The sequence below is a fragment of the Ictalurus furcatus genome, chromosome 26 (genome assembly GCF_023375685.1).
Source record: "Ictalurus furcatus strain D&B chromosome 26, Billie_1.0, whole genome shotgun sequence".
Classification (NCBI taxonomy): Eukaryota; Metazoa; Chordata; class Actinopteri; order Siluriformes; family Ictaluridae; genus Ictalurus; species Ictalurus furcatus.
In genome coordinates, this window is record NC_071280.1 from 1963658 (window position 1) to 1990221 (window position 26564).

Genomic DNA, 26564 nt, shown 5'->3' on the forward strand with positions numbered 1-26564 from the left:
GATGTGATTCGGTTACCTCTTAAGAAAGTACAAACTCCAAACCCAACCTCAAATAACCAAAGAACCATAAACTGTAAGGATTTTATACAAATCAAACAAGTCGTGTTTAGAATTTGAAAATGTGCAGCCATTTGGGAGCTTTATCAGAGTCCCATAATGCCATCTGCTGTTTAAGCCATGTATGAAGAAAGAAAGAAAGAAAGAAAGAAAGAAAGAAAGAAAGAAAATATGAAGAAAGAATAAAGGAAGCAAGTGAGAATAAAGAAAAAAGAAAGAAAGAACGAGGGATGAAAGAAAGCAAGGATATATCATCAAAGAAAGAAAGACGCACAGAAAGAAATGAAGACAGATGAAAGAAAGCAAGAAAAGAAAGAAAATATGAGGAAAGAAACAGAAAGCATGGGAAAATAAATAAATAAATAATAAGGAATGAAAGAAAGATAAAATCATCAAAGAAAGAAAGACAGATAGATAGAAAGAAAGAAAGAAAGAAAGAAAGAAAGGAAGGAACCGTAACATTTGAGGATTAAGGTTAAAGACCTGTGAGGATTTTTTTTTAAATACAAATTAAACAAGTCGTGTTTGAATGTGGGAAATATGCCGCCATTTTGGAAGCGCTTTCAGAGTCCCATACTGCCATCTGCTGTTTAAGTCATCTATCACAGCTGGAATTATTCTAAACGTGCATTTTAATAAAGATATCGCTTATTAAACGTTTCTTTGTTTGATTTATGAATAAACGAATTCTTTGAATGTTTCAAAAAAAAAAATTCGTTTAATAAATATCTCAACACATATATCGTGTTTTGTTGGATCGAAAACAGAACCGGAACTAACTATAGTTCTGCATGTTTCCAGTCGGAGGTGGTATTGTTAGTGCACCGCTTCCGCTATTAACATCTGCCGGAGGTGTTTTGCGAAGTTAAAGCTTCGTTTTCCCCCCTGCATTTATTAGTAGTAATAAGAGCATTTCAAAAGCGTCATTATTGTTATCATGGTAACTTTGTAAAAGCGTTGGTTTAATTTTTTTGCGGGCTGAATTATGGTGTAACACGGACACTTTCCCCTCTCTGTTTCCGACACTAGCAGCAGGTAGCTAAGGTAAGTTAGCGCTGAGAGCTAACAGCTCGAGAACACTCTTGTTATGGTGTGTTATAGCGTGTTTTTCTTCATTTTTAGTGATAAATACGGTTGGAGTTCTATTGTGGGTTAATTTTGAGGAACCCGAGTGAATAAAATTCGTCCTCTTGGGAAAGCTAAGCTAACCGGTGAAGCTGTTTGAGCTAAACTGAGCGGTGCGACCTGTCAAACTGTCAACATGTCTGTTTAACATTTAAAGATAAGGCTTACAGAAACGCTGTCTCTCATCACTCTGTTCATGTAGACCAGAGTCACACCAGTGTCTTAATCATTTTCTTAATCATGCACTAATTAAAGTGGAAAGCTCAGGGGGTTTTTCCTGAAGAAAAAGAAAGAGAAACGAGGAAAGAATGAAATACAGAGAAAGGAAAGAAATGAGGAATTAAGAAAGGAAGAAAACCAAAGAAGGAAGATCAGGGAAAGAACAGATTACAGCAAGATCATTGAGAGAGAGAGAGAGATTTTAAGGAAGGAAAAGAAAGAAGTAAATAAGGAAAGAAAGAATTATGGAAGGAAGGAAAGAGAAAAGAAAAATGTTACAGAAGAGTGAGAGAGTAAAAGGAAGAAAGAGAAATGTGGAAAAAAGATGGATGGAAGGAAAGAAGAAAGAGGAAGACAGAAAAATGAAATAGGAATGAAGTAAGAAAGATAACCAAAGAAGGAGAGAGAGAGAGAGAGAGAGAAAGATTTTAATATGGGGGGGGGGACTAAATAAGGAAAGAAAGAATTATGGAAGTAAGACGAAGACAGAAGGAAGGAAAGAGAAAATAAAAATGTTACAGAAGAGAGAGAGAGAGAGTAAAAGGAGAAAGAGAAATGGGGGGGGGGGGGATGGATGGATGGATGGATGGATGGAAAGAAGGAAGGAAGAAAGAGGAAGACCGAAAAACAAAAAAGGAAGTAGAAGAAAGAGAAATGAAGGAGAAAAGAAAGCACTGCAGAAGAAAGAGAAAAAGGGAAGAATGAGGAGGACAGAAAAGAGAAAAAGATTCAAGAAAGAGCTAAAGAAGAAAGGAAGAGAAAAAGAAAGAGCTTCAGAAGAAAGAAATGAAGGAGAAAAGAAAGTACTACACTAGTAATAATGATAATAATGATAATAATAAATATAGCTGCAAGCAGCAATTAAGGGGCCAAGCACGAATGAGCTAAACAAGCATGGCAGGGAAAAAAAAGAGCAATTTTAGACATTTGTTTATGATTTTAAGCAAAATGGTTGATGAGTCATAAATACAACCTAGTGTTGTATATGATTTAATTGCTTATGTTTGACTAATAGGTGGCGCTGTCACCAAAACGGTGTGGTCTGGTCAGGGTGGGGTGTCGATGCCACACACAAAGTTTGTTGTGAATATGCTGAAGTGTTGCAGAGATACAGCCTCAGATTCAGTTTGGCATCATGCCGTCATTATTGTTGACGCGTTACAATGAGAACGGTTTGGTCTATTAAAAAGCTTTTGATAACTTTTGGCTGGCATGGCCTGAAGATGATCCGAATCGAATTTGGTGAAAATCGGGCCAACGGTCTAGGAGGAGTCCTAAAACGAAGGTTTTCAACGAAATTCAAAATGGCGGACGGCAAGTTCGATCGTCTGTGGCGTAATCGGTATTGTTGTTCTCGGCATGACTTACGGAATCTCTGTCTCGAAACTTCTTGAGTAGCTTCAGGGCATGGTGCCTGTTACATGCGTCCGCTGTCTAGGGTCAGAGGGGTAGAAACAAGGCAAGTAATGAGCGGAAAGAAAACTTAACAAGTGACCAAGAGCCCTTCTCCCCTGGGAAGTAACAGTGCTGATGATGCATACCGAGTTTCATAACGATACGCCAATGCGTTCATAAAATATAGCATTTTTCCCACAAAATTCAAAATGGCCGCCTAGGGAAAAATGTGTACTGTTTGACTCGGTATGCCGTACCGAATCTAACGAGAGAAGTCTCGTGATTTTTCGTCAAACTGTTGTGAAATGATGAGCAAAATAACGCGTTTTTCATATCTCGTGACCACTAGGTGGCACTGCGCTGAAACTGCGCAGATATCCTCAGGTCATGCTTGTAATGACAGCCACCACACAGTGCTTGGCCCATAATAATAATAATAATAATAATAATAATGCAACAATTATCATTGTGTTAAATTTACTTTCACCTGTGTGTGTGCGTGTGTGTGTGAGAGAGAGAATCACGTTCTCATCACTCCTGGTGTCACAGTGTGTTTAAATCCTCTCTGTGCAGGTGTGTGTGTGAGAGAGAGTCAGCGATGCTGACGCTGGCGAGTAAGCTGAAGAAGGAGGAGGGCGTGCGAGCGAGTGGAACGGCGTCCGGCTCCAGCGACGCCCCACACAGAGTGTCCATACGAGACCGACTTCTTATTAAAGGTACTGTCTGACTGGTTCCTGTCAAATTCGAAATAAATTCCAGTCTCTGTCTCGCAAACCGAACCACTCGGATGTTCAATTCACTTTGTGCGTGAGGTGAACCATTTTCAGTGCTTGGAAATCGACTCCGAAGCTTTAAGGTCGGCTCTTGGTATTTCGGTGTTTGGAGTCAGTGAGGCAGTGAATCGACTCTTTTTATGATCGACTCCAAACAATATTTCACCGTTATGAGGCCTAACCTCATTAGTGTCTAAGCTCGCCTCGGAGTCTGCCTGGAACGATCACCTTGGTTTAAGAGCTGGAAAGAAAGAGAAAGGAAGGAAGAAAGGGGTGAAAAGGAAATTGGAAGACTGACAACAACAAAGAAAGAAAAAAGAAGGGGAAATGGGGGGGGGGTATGGTAATAAAATATGAAGGAGAAAAACAAAGCAGAAAGAACGTAGGGAAAAGGAAGGAAAGAAGGGAAATGATGAAATAAAGGAAAGAAAGAGAAAAATGAGGAATGAGAGGAACTTAATAAAGATAGAAAGAGAAAAGAAGAAGGAAGGAAGAAAGAAAGGGAAGGGGGAAGGTGAAATTCCTCTTCATCTTAAGTGTTTTAGCAGAAGACGAGACAGTAGAAGGTATTTAGAGCTCTTCATTATTCCCTCCACCCTGATTAAAGCCCCAGTTCCAGCTGAAGAAAAATAGCCCCAAGCATGATGCTGCCACCACTGTGCTTCACCATGGGGACGGTGTTCTTTTGGGTTATTTCTAAAAAAAAAAAAAAAAAAAAAAAATTTTTGTTCCAAACATATGTTTTGGTATTATGGCCAAAAAGTTCTACTTTGGTCTCATCAGATCATAACACATTATTCCACATGGTTTTGGGAGGTTGGATGAATATTTATTTATTTATTTATTTATTTATTTGTTTGTTTGCTTGTTTAAAAAAGGCTTCCGCCTTGCCCCACCTACCCCCAGAGATATGAAGAATTCGGGAGATTGCTGCTATTATTGTTGCTGTAGGCCTCTCAGCAGTCTCCCTGACCAGTTTTCTCCTGATCTTCTCATCAATTTCAAAGGGATGTCCTGTTCTCAGTAGTCTCACTGTCGTGTGCCATATTTTCTCCACTTGTCGATATTTTTTTGTAACCCTCTCCTGGTTGATATTTTTCAATGAGATCCCGTACTTGCTTTGTAAGCTCTTTGTGGATGTCAGGAGAATCCTATAGGAACTTTATTTGTGGTTAAAATGATCCTTGTTGTTCTTTACTTTAATTAATAAGATCAAATTTTACAATAAAGGGAGCGAAGGTTCTGACATGATTTATGTAGGTTTCATTTATTTATTTATTTATTTATTTTTTAATATCACAAAAACCTGCCATTTTACACACAGGTGTGTGTAGACTTTTTGGATCCACTGTAGCTCTGTCAGCCTGAGTTATAGTGCATGTGTATCATGTGGTGGCTAGGAAAGGAGCTCTATTTAAAGATGAGCAGATGCCTTAATAACATTACCAGTTACTTACCAGTAACTCCCACCGCACTCAGCGTGGCCGAAAATTGTTCAATTTACTCGGGATCTTTACAAGCGTCTCGTATAACGCAGTTCTGCTAAGTGGTGTTTAATTCAAGCTTCTCGTTGTTTGACTGTGAAGATCATCTGTATTTACCCAGAAGCTTGTAAAAAAAAAAAAAAAAACCCATTTGAACAGGAATCTGTTTGTTGCACATGACTGAAATTGATTCTCTCCGCTTTTATTTCTGTGTGCAGAAGTTGCAGACCTTGAGGCAAATCTTCCTAGTGAGTAAACCCATTCATTTACATTTATATTTATTCATTTGCCAGGCGCTTTTCTGCAAAGTGATTTACAAACGAGGCGAAATACGGGTTGCATGTCTAGCCGACAGCGACACGGTGAGAGTTTTTCAGTAGTTGAACAAAAACAAATGAAGAACGGAGAAAGACACGACTAATCTCACAATGCAAGGGTTGGAATAACTTCAAATACCCAGGAGTGCTTCACACACATTAGTCACAAAGCAGGTAAACTACAGCTTGCTAATTATAAATATCACCTTCCAACAAAGTCTCAAAATGACCGTAGTATTTGGTATAAGTACTGTTGCCATACAACCATCTTTACCTGAAACCTTCTGGTCAAGTTCCTCTGGTGCTGCTTCCAATGGGTGGTTATCCAGCGGTTTCCAGAGAACAAGAGGTACATGCGAAACTAACACTCTAGTCCACCCCTTCTAATGGCCAGGTGTGGTGAATATCACCAAGATGAGGTATTCCACAATGTTATGAGGAACGAATCCACTTGGAAGGGTGTTCTGAGATGCCTGCCAAACTTACACCACTGAGCCTTGTGGTGTTAAACTTGTAGAACCTGGAGAAGGTGCGTGATGACAGCCTGGTGAAAACAGCTTAGACTTCTTGGAGCATAATGCCCACGAGAAGGAGACACTCTTTGGTAAGGGGAAGGCCATAGTTGGGGTTGTAGGCCATGGAATTGATGTCCATCACCTAGTGGGCCAACCTCTGTTTAGACAGGGGAGATCCTCAGGTCTTCCCCCTGGTCCACTAATACCATAGGGTGTATACTGGAAATAATGCTGCAGGTTTAGCTTGATAGAACACTGCAAGGACAACCAATTGGTTTAAAGAAGGTGATATGACCTTTGGATGAAACCCAGGGTTCAACCACAAGCTCATGCTTGAGTCATCTGGTCACCAATGCATATAAGATGAGCTTATTGCCAGGGCTTGCAGTTCGTTCAGTCTTTTTTCCGAGGTCTTGGCTAACTGAGAAGCCGTCAGAGACACTTGTTCAGTTCAACATCCTGCACGGGCTCAAAAGGAGAAGCCTTAAGAAAGTCGAGCACAAAGGGGATGATCCCCGGGAGTGGCAGACGAAGGTGTTTTGCTCCCTCTAGGAAGGTTGCGATAGGCTTACAAGCCCCACATTGAGACACTATCTACGGTGCCATGATGTGCTGCAATGGCCACCGCAAAGGTTTTTAGTGTTGATTTGGGCTGTCTAGCAGACCCTGTAGGAAGGCTAGTGCTCTAGTAACTGGGCAGTGCACTGGATCCAAATGATGGGGTGAAAACCATTTGTGGAGCAGTTTACAGTCCTCAACCTGGACTTTGCTCTGAGTGGAAAGACCTACAGGTGCAGGTGACTTGATCGAGGGTACTGAATCATTTCATCCATTTGGGACAACAGATCTATTTGGTGAGGAAGTTGCCAAGGTTTGAGCCCACAAGTCGGAGCAGAATAAAGCCTAGAAACCAGGGTCTGACTGGCTAATTTGGTGCCAGAAGCAAGACTGTGGCTTAATTGCTGAATTCTGTCCAGTGTTTGCAAAATCAGTGGATAAGGCAGTGGTGGCTCAGTGGTTCAAGGCTCTGGGTTACTGATCAGGAGGTCAGAAGTTCAAGCCCCAAGACTGCCAAGCTACCACTGTTGGGCCCTTGGGCAAGGCCCTTAACCCTCAATTGCTCAGTTCTATAAATGAGATAAATGTAAGTCACTCTGGATAAGGCGTCTGCCAAATGCCGTAAATGTAAATGCATACACGGTACAGTAAGGTCTGTGGTAGGGTAGTCTGTCCTGATCTAGTGTACTTTTCAGCTCCACCCAGAACCACAGTGAGTCTATTTGGTGTTGGCAGAGAGGCCCACTTTTACCTTGCCTGCGTTGTCTGAATGGAGTAGTATGTGGCAATGTCTCAGAACTCATATGAGGAATTTCAGGGCTAGGTAGACTGCCTTGGGTTCCAGCCGGTTGATTTGTTCTTAACACACATTGGGGCTCCACATGCCTCCTGTCCCTTGGTGGTCCCAAGGCAGCGAGTGCCGTTCGACTTTGCGCTGCCTTGGTAATTGATGCATCTCACCACCACATTGTTGTCCAAATGGACCAGTACATGGCTCTATCTCAACAGCTACAAAGAATTTAAAGGCAAGATACACAATACATGTAAGGTAGCTTAGATGGATACCTGTAAGGTCTCACCCTCAGTTCCAGCTCTGGGACTCTTTCTTTCTTTCTCTCCCACTGTTCTATTTTCTCTCTCCTTTGTCGTTTTTGGACCTTGCCACAAGGTCACTTTTTTTTTCTTTCTTCTTTTTCTCTCTCTTCCTCTACCTTTTTTTTTTTTTCTTCTCCATCACTTTCAGCTCCTTGCGAGCACAGTGTCTTTCCTCTGGAAGTCTAGCTGCACTTACAACCCTTTTATTTTCTGTCGGTAGTTTGAGATTACACGTCGGACAACACTGCAGCGGTGCAAAGGTCTAATTGCTTGGTTTGAAAACAGTTCTTCGCTTTTGGGGGTTTATGAAAACAATGTAGAGAAGCCATTTTCCTCCAGATTTTTCAAAGCAGGGCTCATTCTTTGTATTTGTTTTTTTTTTCTTTTTGGGCAGCGTTTGTTATACATTAAAACGTACATCCTTACTCCATACGATGCTAAAATAAAGTCTTATTCTTGCTGTAGATAGCTGTAAGGTCCTGTTTCCTGATGTGAACAAGCTCCATCACTTTCAGCTCACCATTTCTCCAGGTAAATGTGACTAAATGTTTTTTTTTTTTAATGCTAATTGAACCCTTCTGGATTCCTCTAGCATCGTTAGCATTTGTCCTGCAGGACTTGGACGGAAATAACTTTAGCTTCGGAATTGCCTAAATTAAGCAGTGAATGGAAGTCGACGAGTTTGAGCTGTATTATCCTTTTTGAATGGCGTCAGGCGGGTTTAAGGTATAAAAATAAGCGCTTTATTTGTGGGTTTTCCCCACAGATGAAGGATATTATCAGGGAGGAAAGTTTCAATTTGAAATAGATGTTCCTGAAGCCTATAACATGGTGGTAAGTACCTGTGGATGCACGCATTCTGACTTTTAGAAGCTGCTCTAAGTGGTTATGCAAATCATTTCCTCTCATTCAAGAATACGTTGTCAAATTATTATTTTTGTATTTATTTGTCTGTTTTTAAACAACGCAGCCTCCTAAAGTTAAGTGCTTGACGAGAATATGGCACCCAAACATTGCCGAGACGGGGGAGATCTGTCTGAGGTAACGTTATTTATTTTATTGCTTGCTTCGTATGCGTCTCATCATTTTCTAGTTATTTATTATTCCTATGTTATTTCCGAATGTATTTGTGATTATCTACTGTCGTCTAAACGCAGGTTAGTGTCGTTAGATGACGGTGATCTCAGGATCATCCTCAAGAAACTGCCTAGCTCAATGTGTAGTTGTGACTAAAGTGAGCCAATCATTTCTGTTGTAGCTTACTGCGCGAACATTCGATCGACGGCACGGGGTGGGCTCCGACGCGCACGTTAAAGGTACGGCACTCCCGAACATGCTTTCTTTTCTAATTTACGCCTCCGACGTAGAGTCAGACCAAATTATCATGCTACGTAGCGCATAACATTGCAAAAGACCAAGACCAGTCATTATAATAACGGCGAAGGTTTTTGTAAGGAGATGTTTCTAGACGTTTCCAGCGCGAGTCCGAGGTGACGCTGTAACTTAAAATTTTCCGATGTCATCGGAATGAATGAACAGTTCAGGCTTTCTCGTTAGCATGACGAGTGTGCGCTAACGTGTAACGCTTTTCTCCTGTAGGATGTGGTATGGGGATTGAATTCGCTGTTTACTGTAAGTGTCACCCCCTTTTGTTCATGTGTAGTGTAGTGTGTATGTGTACTGAAGCTTTTTTTGCCAGGCCTGTAAACTAGCGGCTAGTCCGGAAGCTTCATGAACGAGCTCTTCAGCGTATCATGTAGCTTCTTTGGACCAGAAAACAACGAACAAAATGGATTCCCAAATGAAACGTTCCTTCTTTCTTTCCCCCCCCCCCCCACACAGGATCTTCTGAACTTTGACGATCCACTGAACATAGATGCTGCGGAGCACCATTTACGGGACAAGGTGAACGGCTCGGACGCTTAGACACGCGGTTATTGACGCGTCTAACAACGCGAGAGAGCTAACGCTAGCATGACCTCAGTTTCAGGGTTTCAACGTCGCCTTTCTTGTAACCGATGTTTCTCTTCCAGGACGACTTCAGGTGCAAAGTGCAGGACTTCATCAAGAGCTATGCAAGATGATGCACCGTACGCCGTACGCGCCGCCGCTCACGGTTACGCCCCGAGACCCGCCGAGCTGAAAAATCCCGCAGCATTTACACAACGGGAAGACGAGCGAAGGATTCCGTGGATCTCGAATCTTCAGCATGAACTGAGGGGTGGGGGTGGGGGTGGTTGATGTGGGAGGGTATTTGGGATTCCTTTTTTTCCTTTTTAAATTATCGCTCAGGGCTGATTTGCGGAAGCCCACAATCGCTGCCACTGCTGGTTCTGCGTCATCCACAGCTCACGAAAAGAGAAGAAAAAATATGATGGTGGTGGTGATAATGATGATGATAATAAAATGGTTCAAGCCGATTGTAAAAAGATAAGCGCTCTGTGTTCCCTCACGTGATCTCGCGCTACTAATAACAGCCCGCACGCGCCCATTTCTTTCTTCCTCGTTATTTTATGTCATTACTGACGTCCAGCAGTAATTTCCACGACTGATGCTAATTTTTACAAGGAAACATACAGTATGCTACACCAAGTCTGGAGTCTACACTTTGCTTGATCTGTGCATGATAAATAAAGCCACGATCCCCAGTTCCCAGATCCCTCTGCCTTGAGTAAAGAGACTATTTCAACTCCGCCACGTGTATTTTATTCCTGTCAGATTCAGGATCTGTGGGGGTTTTAAATTTGATTTTATTTTGGTCATTCTTCAAAAACTAACACAATTTCTTTTCTTCTCAATTTAGAATGAATTCTGTTCCACCAAAAAAAATTATACAGTTATACAAAAGTCTTTATCTCGCTTTCAAATAGTGTATTCCTGAGTGTTGGGTATTATTAAGTATCATTACTGGACCCTGTTGGATGTGTATGTATACTGAGAGAGAGAGAGAGAGAGAGAGAACGATGGAGAGAGAGAGAGAACGATGGAGAGAGATGGAGAGATAGGGAGAGATGGAGAGAGAGAGAAAGCTAGAGTGAGTGTAAGAGAGAGATAAGGAGATGGAAAGAGAGATGGAGAGAGAGAGCGATAGAGAGATGGAGAGATAGCGAGAGAGATGGAGAGAGAAAGAGAGATGGGGAGAGAGCGATAGAGAGATGGAGAGATAGCGAGAGAGATGGAGATGGAGAGAGATGGAGAGAGAGAAAGATAGTGAGTGAGTGAAAGAGAGATATATGGAGATGGAGAGAGCGAGGGAGAGAGATGGAGATAGAAAACGAGATGGAGAGAGAGAAAGAGAGATGGAGAGAGAGAGAAAGATAGAGAGTGAGTGAAAGATAGAGATATATGGAGATGGAGAGAGGGAGAGAGAGTGATAGAGAGATAGTGAGAGAGATGGAGAGAGAAAGATGGAGAGAGAAAGTGAGATGGAGAGAGAGAAAGAGAGATGGAAAGCTAGAGAGAGATGGAGAGAGAGAAAGATAGTGAGTGAGTGAAAGAGAGAGATATATGGAGATGGAGAGAGCGAGGGAGAGAGATGGAGATAGAAAACGAGATGGAGAGAGAGAAAGAGAGATGGAGAGAGAGAGAGAAAGATAGAGAGTGAGTGAAAGATAGAGATATATGGAGATGGAGAGAGAGAGAGTGATAGAGAGATAGCGAGAGAGATGGAGAGAGAAAGATGGAGAGAGAAAGTGAGATGGAGAGAGAGAAAGAGATGGAAAGATAGAGAGTGAGTGAAAGAGAGATATATAGAGATGGAGATGGATAGAGAGATGGAGAGAGTGAGGGAGAGATAGCGAGAGAGAGATGGAGATGGAGAGAGAGAGATGGAGAGAGAGATATATGGAGATGGAGAGAGCGAGGGAGAGAGATGGAGATAGAAAACGAGATGGAGAGAGAGAAAGAGAGATGGAGAGAGAGAGAAAGATAGAGAGTGAGTGAAAGATAGAGATATATAGAGATGGAGAGAGGGAGAGAGAGAGAGTGATAGAGAGATAGCGAGAGAGATGGAGAGAGAAAGATGGAGAGAGAAAGTGAGATGGAGAGAGAGAAAGAGATGGAAAGATAGAGAGTGAGTGAAAGATATATAGAGATGGAGATGGATAGAGAGATGGAGAGAGTGAGGGAGAGATAGCTAGAGAGAGATGGAGATGGAGAGAGAGATGGAGAGAGAGAGAGATGGAGAGATAGAGAGAGACAGATGGAGTTGGACAGAGAGCGATAGATGAGAAAATGAGATAGAAAGAGAGATGGAGAGAGACAGATATGGAGTTGGATAGAGGGAGAGATGGAGAAATAGAGAGAGATAGTTAGAGATGGAGGTAGGTAGAGAGAGATGGAGAGAGCCATAGATAGATGGAGAGAGAGAAAGATAGAGTGAGCGAGAGATAGAAAGAGAGATAGAGAGAGAGAGATATAGAGCTGGAGATGGATAGAGCGATGGAGAGAGATATAGAGAGAGAGAGATTGAGAGAGATAGAGAGACAGATGGAGTTGGAGAGAGCGATTGAGAGATAGAGAGAGGGATGGAGAGAGTGAGAGAGATAGAAAGATAGAGAGAGACTGAGCGAGAGATCGAAAGAGAGAGAAATATATAGAGATGGAGCTGGGTAGAGACATGGAGAGAAAGCGTGAGGGAGAGAGATTTAGAGAGATAGAGTAGAAGATAGAGAGATGAGAGAGAGATAAAGAAACAGGGACTGACAGGGAAAGAGTGAGAGAGTGAAGTGGGTTGGAGAGATGGAGAGAGCTGGGGTGATGAGACTGATGCAGATAGAACTGAGGTAAGGATGGAGAGAGAGTGAGTGAGAGATACAGAGAAAGAGGGAGTGAGAGAAGTGAGGTGGAGAGATTGAGCGATTTAAGAGATGAAGAGAGAACTGTCTGAAGAATGAGGAGTAGAAAGAGCGAGTGACCGAGAAAGAGAAGGTAAAGGATTGGTGGAGAGAGATACCAGAGAGAGAAGTGACCCCAGACAGATGGAGAGACAGAGAGAGGGAGAAGTGCACTGGAGAGAGAGAGAGAGATCGAGAGACAGATGAGAGAGGAGTGGTGTAGGGGGAGAGAGATTATAGAGAGATTATAGAGAGATTATAGAGAGACTATAGAGAGATAGATTGAGAAGTTGGGTGGAGAGCTAGACTGATGGAGAAAGAGATGGAGCGAACTGGGTCGAGGAGAACGATGAGAGATACAGACAGAGAAGTGGGGTGGAGAGAGCAAGAGAGATGAAGAGATTGAGAGAGTTAACTCACACACACTAGATGGCGCTGTTCACTTAGAAATGAATCCATATCCTCCAGACAGCAGTCAGTGCTGCATTATTTTACTGCAGTCACCTCCAACAATAATCCAATAATCCTCATTTCTCTAGAAGACTACAGTTACTTATTTATTTATTATTTTAAATAAATTATTCCAGAATAACGATTAATGAATTAAGTAAATAAACTGATTAACATCCATACAGGAGATTTAAACGAGTCAAAGAAAATGGACCGTGTAGATTTATCCAGAAACTGACTGCAGTGTGGAAACTTTCAGCTGATTTTATTGTGGATCATTTAATATAACGATAATGCAAGAACAAAAAAGAACTATTAGAAATTATTAAAAGGAAAAAAAAATACAATTACAAACAAACAAATATATAATGCCATTATATTTCCTAAATCAAAAAAATAAAAAAAAATAAAAAATAAAAAATAAAACCTGGTGTGGAATGATATACAGCGCTTTAATTTCTGGATGAATAAATATAAATAAAAATATAAATAAGTAAATAAATGCTGTCATCGTATTTCCTTAAAGAATAAACACAAACAAACAAACAAACAAACAAAAAGCGGCATGTTTGATCAGTATCTGCGTATTTGGATGGTATTAAAAGCTCCAGGGTCTGATTTGTATCAAATGTAAACAAACAAATAAACAAACAAATAAATAAATAAGGCCAAAGAAAGCCATGGTACTTCTAATGACTTAAAAAAAAAGCTGAATACTGGTATTGGATGATACTCAAAACTCTAAAATCTGAATTGTCTCTAATCTAAACAAACAAACAAACAAACAAATAAATAAATAAAGCCAAAGAACGCATGACCTGAGTGCTGATTGTGTATCTGACTTTAAAATCCGAACTCTAAAATCGGAATTATATCAAATGTAAATCAATCAATCAGATAATACACAAGTAATAATACAATAAATAAAAAGAGTTAAAAATAATGCCATGATATTTCCTAACTTATTAAAAACAAAAAGTAAACAAACAACCCTCTCTCCCCAGTCAGAGTCAACTGAGTGTTGGGATCAGATTGTATCTCATACAAACAAACAAACAAAACACACAATAAAGAAATAATGCCATAGTATTTCCCAATTTTTATTTAAAAAAAAACAACAACAAGCAAACAAACAAGAAAGGCAGAGCCAGCTGAGTTCTGAGTTTGAAATCATACCAAGTGCAAACAAACACAAACAAACAAACAAACAAACAAGCAAATATATAATGTTATAGTATGTCCTAATCCTAAAATCATGTCACATAAAAACAAACAAACAAACAAACAAACTGAGAAATAATGCCTAAACTTGGGAGAATATCATCATCAACAACAAGAACAATAACAACAACAACAACAACACCCAGCAGAACCAGGTGATAGTATAATATATAATCACAGCTCTAAAATTGGAATTGTAACAAACAAACAAACAAATAAACTGATAATGTACCGGCAACTTCTATTTTATATATAATTTTAAAATGGTATCAGATAATATTCAGAGCTCTAAAGTCACAACTGTATTATTGAATGTAAAAACAAACAAACAAGCAAACAAATATACAAACAAACAAAGAAATAAACAATGCCATGGTTTTTCTTAATATATGTTTTAAAAAAAACAACCAACCAAACAAGCAGCAGAGAGTGTGTGGTAGAGCTGGTATCAGAAATCTAACATCGGAATTGTATCACAACAAACAAACAAACAAACAGTGTTGCGATGTCCTAATTGATCTATTTTTTAAAATGGGTGTGGGTTAAAAATGAGTATCAGATGACAGTCAGAGATCTAAAATTAGAATCATGTCACATGGAAACAAACAAATCAAAGCCATATTTACTCAAAACAAAACACAACAACAACAAAAAAAACTAAGCAAAGAATCCAACATCAAAACACCCCCAAACAAAACCCACCACCAACAACAAATATATAAAAAACTAATGAATTAATGAAAGTATGTAGTTTGGGCGTGGTTTATGCTTGTACCGCGGTTTGAACCCGCCCCTTGTGTCCAATCCCGGTAGTGTGTGGGCGGGGTTAAAGCGGTGCTGAGTTCGGTGGAGAGCGATGATGATGATGATGATGATGGTGGTGGTGGTGGTGGTGGTGATGATGATGGTGATGATGATGATGTGATGGTCCGCGCGCGCAGCTCCGCACTCTGGAGAAGAAACGGCTCGGTGTTTTCGGTTTGTCTCTGTGTGTGTGAGAGGTTTTTTTTTTTTGTTTATTTGTTTGTTTGTTTGTCTAAACAGCGAGTTTAGACAGAAGTGAAGAAGCAAAAACAAACAGAAAAGAACGGAGGAAAGAGAAGGAGGGAGAGGCGGAGTGGGAGCGGACTGAACCCGGGATTAGAGGGACCATGTAAGCGGACGGAGAGGATGGATGTCCAGATGGAGCTCGCGCTCTTGCCGCGCTGCTTCCTGCTCCTCGCGCTCTTCTCCCTCCGCGCGAGCGCCGCGCACACAGGTAACACAGGCACACGCGCGCGCCTTTAAGCGCTGTTTTATTTGCACATTTATGAAGTTTGCATGGACTTCCGGTTACCGTGAAAGATTCACAATCTGACAATCCAAATGCAAATCAAACGACTCCTTTGAATTAATTATTGATATTTAATTGATTGGTTTGTTATTTGTGACACGAGGCTCGTGCTTTTCACCGCGCGCTCTGCGCTTTTATCAGGCGTCAAAACAGTACGTCAGTGTCTCGTGCTGGTGCGGCACTGTGTTGTAGTAGCGTGTTTAGGACAGTACAGTATCGACTCGGTCCTCTCGGTGTCGGATCGGTACATCCCTGATTACTTCAGGACGCCTCGCGCACGCCTCGCGCTGTTTCATTTCATGCAGAAGTTTTTAACATGTCGCGTGAGCAAAGTGTGCAGGTGCAAAACATTAATTAATTAATTAATTAATTAATTATGTGTGATGCAGTTCGAGTTTTAGAGCTCTGAATGTCGCCATTAAAATTTTTTAATTAGTTTATTTTTAATTTTTTAATTTTTAATTTTTTTAAGGAAATACCACAGCTTGTTTGCTGTATTTGTTTGTTTGTTGGTTTGTTTTTGTTTATTTGTTTCCAATATCCAAAACTCAGTAGACTCTATGTCAGTATTACTTCTGCTTTCTTCTTCTTCTTCTTATTTGTTTAAGGAAATACCACAGTTTGTGGTATTTATTTATTTGTTTGTTTGTTTAATTATATAATAATTTATTCATTTATTTCTTGAATGGAATTTCGATCTACGAGCTTTGAGTATTGTGCAATACCTCATACTTGCTCCCTGCCAATATTTATTTATGAATTTATTTATTTAACTTTATAAAGTACATTTTCTTTTGTTTGTTTGTTTGTTTGTTCTGATTTTAAAACTCAGAATATCCTCCAGTTTCTGACACTGACAGTTTATTTATTTATTTATTGAATTACCATGCTTTTATTAATGAACTACTTAATTAACACGTACACTAGCTCTCTGGGGGTGAGTATTGCATGGCTTTTTTTATAAAGTTGTTTATTTATTTATTTACTTGCGTAACTACCTGACACTGATCCAACGAGGTTTTAGTTAGATGAGGTTTTGCGTTTTTAGCTTTATAAAGTGATATAAGCATTAACATTCAGTCATATCATTTACAGACAATAAAATGTGTACAGAACTTCAGAGTGTGACTGTCCACATGGTGTCACTGTAGTCTGTTTACCCCCCCCCCCCCCCCCCACTTTATGATTTTAGCATAAATTCCTGAGCTCGTTTTGTTTTCTTGCTTACGTTACGGTGGCTGTAAAGCCGCTCGTTCACTTCCTCTTGGAGTCAATGAAACAAATAAATGGCACAGCTTGTCAATTTTATGAAGAAACCGCAAAGTGTGAACTCGCCCATCAGGTATCAGGGAGTCTGGGAATCAGCTATCAGAGAATCAGGTATCAGTGAGTCAGGTTTCAGAGAATCAGGGAATCAGGGAGTCAGGGAATCAGCTATCAGAGAATCAGGTATCAGTGAGTCAGGTTTCAGGGAGTCAGGTATCAGAGAATCAGGTGTCAGTGAGTCAGGTATTAGTGAATCAGGTATCACTGAGTCAGGTATCAGAGAATCAGGTATCAGAGAATCAGGTATCAAAGAGTCAGGTATCAGAGAATCAGGTATCAGAGAGTCAGGTATCAGAGAAGCAGGTATCAGAGAATCAGGTATCAGTGAGTCAGGTATCAGAGAATCAGGTATCAGAGAATCAGGTATCAGTGAGTCAGGTATCAGAGAATCAGGTATCAGAGAATCAGAGAGTTAGGAATCAGGGAGTCAGGTATCAGAGAATCAGAGAGTTAGGAATCAGGGAGTCAGGTATCAGAGAATCAGGTATCAGAGAATCAGAGAGTTAGGAATCAGGGAGTCAGGTATCAGGAAATCAGGCATCAGGGAATGAGGGAGTCAGGTATCAAAGAATTAAGAATTTAAAGAATTTACTCCTTTTATGACCAACTCCCTGCACCTTAGATGAGAACTAAATGCAGATGGCATCTTGATGACTTGACATGAACTCGCCCGTCGAGAAAATGTCGGAAAACTGAAAGTTTCCCTCTTTACTGACACTGGAGACTCCTTCCATAAAATAAGAATGAGCACATGCGACTTCTATCAGAGCTGCTGTCATAAAAACACCTTCCGACCAATCCAACAGCGCTGCTCAATGGATTATATTTCAACATCCCAGTAGACTATTATTAAAACGAGGTATGCGTGTGTTGTATCTCCTCTCTGGTCTCTTCCAGAACATATTCACAGAAGTGCTGGTTCTCTTCTTAGCTTTTGTTGTTGTTGTTGTTGTTGTTGTTGCTCTGGATAGGAATCTCTGATCCCTCCAACCTGTCTTGTGTAAATTGCTGTGAGATTCGCTCTCTTTCATTACATTGAATGCCAGCTGCCGTAGTCGAGCCGACCCGACCTTCCGAGCGTGTGACCCTCGTGCTGCAGTTCCTCAAGAGTACCAGGAATAAACTCTGCGAAACAGGGATGTCTCCGTGCGCAGACATTTTCACAATACCTACACTATAAAGTTTTGTTTTGTTTTAATATGAGATTCCAGAGATAAATAATAATAATAATAATAATAATTTAAAAAATCAGTTATCTATTTAAAGTCTAAATTAACGTGTTGTATTTATTATGGCTTTCTCAAACGGTTTCCGTGTAATAACTTATAGTATTCTTCACTTTTTTTTTTTTTTTTTTACTGTTTCTACACACCTGTATTTCAAATGCTGATTTGTTTAATTCCGACCATTGTTTAATTGGGGAAGTGACTCCAAAGTTTTGGGGTTTGGCTTTTAGTTTTCAATGCTGGAGTCAGGGACTCTGGTATCAAGGAGTCAGGGAATCAGGGAATCAGTGTATCAGGTAAAAGGGAGTCAGTTATCAGGGAATCAGGTATCAGGGAGTCAGGGAATCATGTGTCAGGGAATCAGGTATCAGAGAATCAGGTATCAGAGAATCGGGTATCAGGGAGTCAGGGAATCATGTGTCAGGGAATCAGGGAGTTAGGGAAGCAGATGTCAGAGAATCAGGTATCAGTGACTCAGGTATCAGGGAGCCAGGTATCAGGGAGTCAGGGAATCAGGTGTCAGAGAATCAGGTATAAGGGAATCAGGTGTCAGAGAATCTGGTGTCAGAGAATCAGGTATCAGAGAATCAGGTATCAGGGAGTCAGGGAATCAGCTATCAGAGAATCAGGTATCTGTGAGTCAGGGAATCAGGTGTCAGAGAATCAGGTATAAGGGAATCAGGTGTAAGAGAATCTGGTGTCAGAGAATCAGGTATCAGAGAATCAGGTATCAGGGAGTCAGGGAATCAGCTATCAGAGAATCAGGTATCAGTGAGTCAGGGAATCAGGTGTCAGAGAATCAGGTATCAGTGAGTCAGGTATCAGAGAGCCAGAGAGTTAGGAATCAACTCCCTGTACCTTAGATGAGAACCAAATGCAGATGGCAACTTGACTGGACACATTAGAACATATAAAAAAAATAAATAAAAAAAAAATATATATATATATATATACACACACACACACACACACACATATATACAGTATCTGACAAAAGTGAGTACACCCCTCACATTTTTGTAAATATTTGATGATATCTTTTCATGTGACAACACTGAAGAAATGACACTTTGCTACAATGTAAAGTAGTGAGTGTACAGCTTGTGTAACAGTGTAAATTTGCTGTCCCCTCAAAACAACTCAACACACAGCCATTAATGTCTAAACCGCTGGCAACAAAAGTGAGTACACCCCTAAGTGAAAATGTACAAATTGGGCCCAAAGTGTCAATATTTTGTGTGGCCACCATTATTTTCCAGCACTGCCTTAACCCTCTCGGGCATGGAGTTCACCAGAGCTTCACAGGTTGCCACTGGAGTCCTCTTCCACTCCTCCATGACCACATCACGGAGCTGGTGGATGTTAGAGACCTTGTGCTCCTCCACCTTCCGTTTGAGGATGCCCCACAGATGCTCAATAGGGTTTAGTCCATCACCTTCACCCTCAGGTTCTTTAGCAAGGCAGTGGTCGTCTTGGAGGTGTGTTTGGGGTCGTTATCATGCTGGAATACTGCATACTGATCATGCTCTGCTTCAGTATGTCACAGTACATGTTGGCATTCATGGTTCCCTCAATGAACTGTAGCTCCCCAGTGCCGGCAGCACTCATGCAGCCCCAGACCATGACACTCCCACCACCATGCTTGACTGTAGGCAAGACACACTTGTCTTTGTACTCCTCACCTGGTTGCCGCCACACACGCTTGACACCATCTGAACCAAATAAGTTTATCTTGGTCTCATCAGACCACAGGACATGGTTCCAGTAATCCATGTCCTTAGTCTGCTTGTCTTCAGCAAACTGTTTGCGGGCTTTCTTGTGAATCATCTTTAGAAGAGGCTTCCTTCTGGGACGACAGCCATGCAGACCAATCTGATGCAGTGTGCGGCGTATGGTCTGAGCACTGACAGGCTGACCCCCCACCCCTTCAACCTCTGCAGCAATGCTGGCAGCACTCATACGTCTATTTCCCAAAGACAACCTCTGGATATGACGCTGAGCACGTGCACTCAACTTCTTTGGTGGACCATGGCGAGGCCTGTTCTGAGTGGAACCTGTCCTGTTAAACCGCTGTATGGTCTTGACCACCGTGCTGCAGCTCAGTGTCAGGGTCTCGGCAATCTTCTTATAGCCTAGGCCATCTTTATGTAGAGCAACAATTCTTTTTTTCAGATCCTCAGAGAGTTCTTTGCCATGAGGTGCCATGTTGAACTTCCAGTGACCAGTATGAGGGAGTGTGAGAGCGATGACACCAAATTTAACACACCTGCTCCCCATTCACACCTGAGACCTTGTAACACTAACAAGTCACATGACACCGGGGAGGGAAAATGGCTAATTGGGCCCAATTTGGACATTTTCACTTAGGGGTGTACTCACTTTTGTGAGATACTGTATATATATTTGTACACACACACACACACACATATATTGAGTATCTCACAAAAGTGAGTACACCCCTCACATTTTTGTAAATATTTGATTATATCTTTTCATGCTCTTTAAATGTAGACAAACATGGTTATATGTATATGGTTGTATATACAGTACAGTAGCCTCTGATTGGCCAGTTTATTATATACACCAGTCGACTAACTGGAAGTTCTGTGTCTGTAGCGAGCAGGGAGCTGAATCCCAAAGCCTTCCTGCTGGAAATATAATGCACTGTTTTGTTTTTGTTTTTTGTTTTTTTTTTTTGCGCTGGCTGGAGGGAGGGTTTGTGTTCTCCTCTACTTGTGATTCCACTCAGAAGACGAATCTCCTGCGGTTTCCTTTTCCGACCGAGCGGGACGACGACATTTCTCCCTGAAGATTCCCTAAAGGAATCAGTACTCCTCTCTCTCTCTCTCTCTCTCTCTCTCTTCCTGTCGACTCCTTCCTTGCGTTCTCTCTCGTCCTCTCTGGCGTTTTTGTAGACACGATTTAGCATTGCGTTATGATTATTTACGGACCTTATTGATCGATTGGTAAGGATTCCTGGTGGTCTCGATAACGCGGTAAACAGTGCGGAATCCCAACAAGCTCTTGCGTTGGATTATTTATACGTTACTATCATTAACACATGGTGGTACTGAAGATATATGTGGACTGCAGGAGATGTTTTCATGATGTGCTGCTCATCCGGTGTGTGATTTGCCAATGATTACCATTTGTCTGTTAAAGATACTGCAAAGCCTGAGGACTTTCCCATGGCGGAAAACCTAAAGTTACAGCTTTACAGGTCTGACCTGAAACTGGAGACTCCTTCCATAAATGTTAACTAAATAAAATAAAATCCTCTTACAGACGATATCAGCTTGTTATAGTCCTCGCATATTAGAACGAGTGCTTTTTAATATAAACCTGCGCAGTAATGTCGTTTCCAATTTATCTGGAAGTTTCTGTGAAAAGAAATGAAGCGCACCAGGGGCTTTATCCACTTACGCCGTCGCTAAGCACTAACGCTCTGCTGTCGGACCTCATTTTCTGTCAGCGCTTTCATTTCCAATAAAACCTCATCGGGGGATGAGATTTTATTGGAAATGAAAGCACTGATGGTTAAATGTGTTCTCAAGACCTTGTGGGTTTTTTTTTTTTCCTGCCGTTTAATATCGATTTAAAGGCAACACAGCGACGATGTTTTGGACTGGAACAGAGCTGCTAACATTTTTACCAGATTTTTCAAAATGGACATGAGCATATGTGCTGTTTGTGGAAATCTTGTTATGGTCCGTCCCCCCCCCCCCCCCCCCCCCAAAAAGAAAAAAACCCTGTCTCTTTTGCTTTTACGTTTAAATTGTATCATTTTTTAATTGTATAACCTTCGATTTTTATGTCAAATCACGCTGTCGAGTTACACCTGAATTTCATAAATATACATTTTCAATCAAGACAAAAGTAACGGCGCCAGAATTAAAGGAAAAAAAAAAAGCGTTTCTACGGAATCCGACTCACTGCAGTGGCTAAGCTGCATTATTGGAAGATTTACGAGATGCTTAGAAGACGCGCTCTCATCCCGTTTTCAGCTCTCTGTGAGGTCTGGCTCTAAATGGAGTTTTGTCGGCGTGACAAAATGTAAATCGAAACGTGCCGTAAATGCGCTCGGTCGCCATGTACGAAACTACCATGAATACTGAGTTTTGTGGGCGTGACTAAATGTAAATCAGCCGCGCGGTGAACGCGCCCGGTCGCCGTTTATCTACATGCGTACTCGCGTTGATGAAACTTTCATAAGGGTTTTGTGAAGCGTCTTTCATGGTTGCAACACGAAAAATTCCATGCACACACCTCGCTTTAATACAAGCTGATATTTTTTTCTTGTTGTAGGGGGGCGTGGCCACCATGCGCGCTGCTGAATTTATGAGGCTCCATATCTTCGGGACTCCAGGTGTCCAATACGGCATCTTCGAGTCGTGCGTAATGAATAAAATCTCCCTTCAATGGGTTTAAAATGCCACCAAATGCTCAGATGGTGTTATTTGGAGTATCTGGCCCGGTTTATTGGATGCCGACTGGCTGCGCTTATTTTTACATGGCAGTGATTTAAATTTTTTTTTCTGCTATCAGTGCCAGGTCATCTGTTGTTTGATCCCATATGGTACTTTGTCCTAGGGCTTAGGCTAGCTGGGTTTAGCGACTCACAACATGGCTGACCGGGACACCGACTTGGGCTCTGTTTGTACTGCGAAATAGCATTACTGTGTATTTTTCTTTCGACAGATGGCTGATAAAAATAAATAAATAAATAAAAAAGTCGTTAAACCTTTAATTAAGGTTAGCTAGCAATGCCAGCTGTTCACTGCTTTTGGCAAACAAGCTAGCCAATTAGCCCTTTGACTGCGGTAGTATCTAGAAATTTTGTCTAGATCTGAGAGATCCGAGATCAGAAATATCGGGCTTGTTCTGCGCTTCTTATTCTTATTCTCCAGGTCAAAACATATTCCTTCTTCGATATTAAATTATTAATATCACCGACTTGTGTGTGTGTGTGTGTGTGTGTGTGTGTGTGGGTTGTTTTTTTTTTGTACAGTGTACATACACTTCCACTGTGCAAGTACAAAAACGAGTAAAGAATACTTTATGAGATGTGGAGCAGCAGATTGAACAACCCTCCCAACACACACACACACACACACACACACACACTGGTTGATCCCAACCTTACGAGCTTTACCATATGAATCAATAGGTTATGGGTTAGATTGGACATTTACCCTTATGTTCTCCGAGGATGACTTTGCTTGCAGTAGGTCAAAAAGTTCAGCCGAGTAGGAAAATGTAAAGAAAACACCGGAGTTCATGTATTATTTACCGCTGTAGGACAGGAGCTGTCAGCAAGACGTTCTTATTGACAGGTAAACAAGTGCAGATATAAGCGCGACATTTTATCGAGAAATTTCAAAAGCTACCCAGCAACGTTCGAGTAACGATTTCATGCTGATTATTATTTTTGTTTACTTTGTACCTTGAGAGCATGACAGCCTGGACTATTTGCAAACGGTTCCGTCCTCGCAGAACTTCTCCTTCCGTGAACGATCGATCTGTTCAAGGTCTCCGAGTCCCGAGAGCGGTATTTATGTATGTATTTATTTATTTATTTTTGCATTGAAACTTTCCATAATAGGGAACACCGTGTGCGCAAACCACCTTTGCGTAAGGTTCCCAGAACACCGCGAGAACATCACGTGTCCTGCACAGAAAATCGGGAAAGGTTCTTAAGAATCGTTTAAGAATTGTTTCCACGTTCGTAGAGTGTTTTTAATGCTTACGTTTATTAACCTGAGTTTGTACTACTGTACAGTGCTATCGAATTCTCGATTCTGATTGGTCGGAAGGTTTTTGTACTGCGCACATCACGTGACGTTATCTTGCAGATAAGTTAAATAATTGTCGAAACCGTGACGTTTTCCGTAACGTTCATGGAAGGGGTCTCCAGTGTCGGCGCTTTGTAACGGTCAGAGGTAAAGCTGTAAATTTCGGGAGGTTTTCCCCGCCGCCATGGGGAAGTCCACGCTTTGAGTTTGCGCTTCGTAGCTGCTACGAGTTGTTTTGTGGATTGTTGGTTATTTTCCCGTATAACATCTTGCATTTTTTTCTAAATGTTTTCAGGTTTATGTGGCATTATTAACGTAAATCAGGGTTGCCAGGTTTTCATGAAAGAAAAACCACACCGGAATTTTAAATAGATTAAAAAAAAAAAAAAGTGAATGCTATGTAAATACAACAGGTGGTTGTTTAATACTCTTTGGTGTGAATTTGCTAAACAAAAGTCGGGGTGAGAGAAAAGCCTCTGAAGCTAATGAAAGGAATCTCGCTCTAATGTCTGTAATTAGGGTAATTACCAAGGAATCACAAGAATTAAGCAGAATTAAGCAATTAGGAGTTTTGTGCTTGTGATTAAGATTTTTTTTTTTTATTATAGTTTTCTTAAACCCATTTGCTTTGTTTGTTAGATCTTGAAAAAAAAAATTATGATTTTATTTAACAATTATTTTAGTACGGTACGCACGGTGGCTTAGTTGCAAAGCACGTTCGCCTCACGTTGCCAGGGTCGGGGGTTCGATTCCTGCCGCTGCCCTGTGTGTGTGGAGTTTGCATGTTCTCCCCGTGCTGCGGGGGTTTCCTCCGGGTACTCCGGTTTCCTCCCCCAGTCCAAAGACATGCACGGTAGGCTGATTGGCGTGTCCGAAGTGTCCGTAGTGTATGAACGTGTACATGATTGTGCCTTGTGATGGATTGGAACCCCGTCCAGGGTGTACGCCGCCTTGTGCCCCATACTCCCTGGGATAGGCTAAAGGTTCCCCGCGACCGTGTAGCATAAGCGGTATAGAAAATGGATGGATGGATGGATTATTTTAACAAATAAAAAAAAAAATCACAAATAATTTTTTCATTATAAATGGACTAGAAGCAGCTGATGTTGTTTTAAAATGTACTTAATTTTTTTTTTCAAAAATTCTAAAATGTAAAGATTTTTTTTAAATATAAAAAATATACATTTCAGTAGCCAGTAAATAAAATATCATTAAACAGGGTTTTTAACCTTCTGTACATATCATTAAACATATCACTTGCTTTAAATATGTTTTCCTGCGATCCCAGTAGCGCCCTCGCTCAGGGAAGTCGATAATAAGTCTGCGTGTCTTGGTAGGTTCGTTACATTCCCTTATGTTTCTCAGGGAAGCGGTCCGTGTGGAATGTTCCGGCGGACCACCGCGTGTGTGTACTGAATGAAAGCGTACAGCTGGTGGCGAAGTTTCATTTATCATTTAAAAATGCAGCGGGGTTTGATGGAGGACCTGGAAGCTGTGCTGCCCTCTCCCCTGTCACACACACAGACATTCAGTTTGATGAATGAGCCACTGTTTGCTTGTTCATAAAACCCCCTTTTGATAGCACCGGCGAGTCAGAGATCCTCTGAATCCTGCAGTCTCGTCTCCAAGTCACGTAAAATCTGTTGGAATCCTAACGAGTCAGGGGGATTGCGTATGAACTACAACTGCTAATGATCACGTAATCATTTCATGTTAGAGTTTTTAAAATTTTTTTATTTTATTTGCAATTGAGAAGACATGGTGGTCTTCGTACGGTTCAGTGTTACGATAGTTAGAGGTCGTTCTTTAACATTTCACCAAGTTTTTGGTGCTCATGGCTAACCCTGCAAGAACTAATCAATGAAATGGCTAAAATTCAATAATAAAAATAGCCTTGTCATAGTCGTCACTTTCTACCCCTAACCTTGTCATAGTGTTCGCTTTCTACCCCTAACCTTGTCATAGTGTTCGCTTTCTACCGCTAACCTTGTCATAGTCGTCACTTTCTACCCCTAACCTTGTCATAGTGTTCGCTTTCTACCGCTAACCTTGTCATAGTTGTCGCTTTCTACCCCTAACCTTGTTATAGTGTTCACTTTCTACCCCTAACCTTGTCATAGTGTTCGCTTTCTACCGCTAACCTTGTCATAGTTGTCGCTTTCTACCCCTAACTTTGTCATAGTGTTCGCTTTCTACCCCTAACCTTGTCATAGCTGTCGCTTTCTACCCCTAACTTTGTCATAGTGTTCGCTTTCTACCCCTAACCTTGTCATAGCTGTCGCTTTCTACCCCTAACTTTGTCATAGTGTTCGCTTTCTACCCCTAACCTTGTCACAGTGTTCGCTTTCTACCCCTAACCTTGTCATAGTTGTCGCTTTCTACCCCTAACTTTGTCATAGCTGTCGCTTTCTACCCCTAACTTTGTCATAGTGTTCGCTTTCTACCCCTAACCTTGTCATAGCTGTCGCTTTCTACCCCTAACTTTGTCATAGTGTTCGCTTTCTACCCCTAACCTTGTCACAGTGTTCGCTTTCTACCCCTAACCTTGTCATAGTGTTCGCTTTCTACCCCTAACCTTGTCATAGCTGTCGCTTTCTACCCCTAACTTTGTCATAGTGTTCGCTTTCTACCCCTAACCTTGTCACAGTGTTCGCTTTCTACCCCTAACCTTGTCATAGTTGTCGCTTTCTACCCCTAACTTTGTCATAGCTGTCGCTTTCTACCCCTAACTTTGTCATAGTGTTCGCTTTCTACCCCTAACCTTGTCATAGCTGTCGCTTTCTACCCCTAACTTTGTCATAGTGTTCGCTTTCTACCCCTAACCTTGTCACAGTGTTCGCTTT

At 41.2% G+C, this 26564-nt stretch overlaps 1 protein-coding gene across 3 annotated transcripts; it reads left to right on the top strand.

Moving 5' to 3' along the window:
- Positions 1-852: 852 nt before the first annotated feature.
- Positions 853-10286, top strand: ube2f (ubiquitin-conjugating enzyme E2F (putative)). Of its 3 annotated transcripts, none has more exons than XM_053615337.1 (10): positions 853-1101; positions 3370-3512; positions 5272-5301; positions 8004-8069; positions 8305-8372; positions 8509-8579; positions 8797-8854; positions 9138-9170; positions 9381-9443; positions 9572-10286. In XM_053615337.1, the coding sequence occupies exons 2-10, from the start codon at positions 3395-3397 to the stop codon at positions 9620-9622; spliced, it is 558 nt and encodes a 185-aa protein (XP_053471312.1). In that variant the 5' UTR covers positions 853-1101; positions 3370-3394; the 3' UTR covers positions 9623-10286. The 3 variants fall into 3 exon arrangements, with proteins under 3 accessions (XP_053471312.1, XP_053471310.1, XP_053471311.1); XM_053615335.1 differs by lacking the exon at positions 853-1101 and adding an exon at positions 1225-2204; XM_053615336.1 differs by lacking the exons at positions 853-1101; positions 5272-5301 and adding an exon at positions 1225-2204.
- The last annotated feature ends 16278 nt before the right edge of the window (positions 10287-26564 follow it).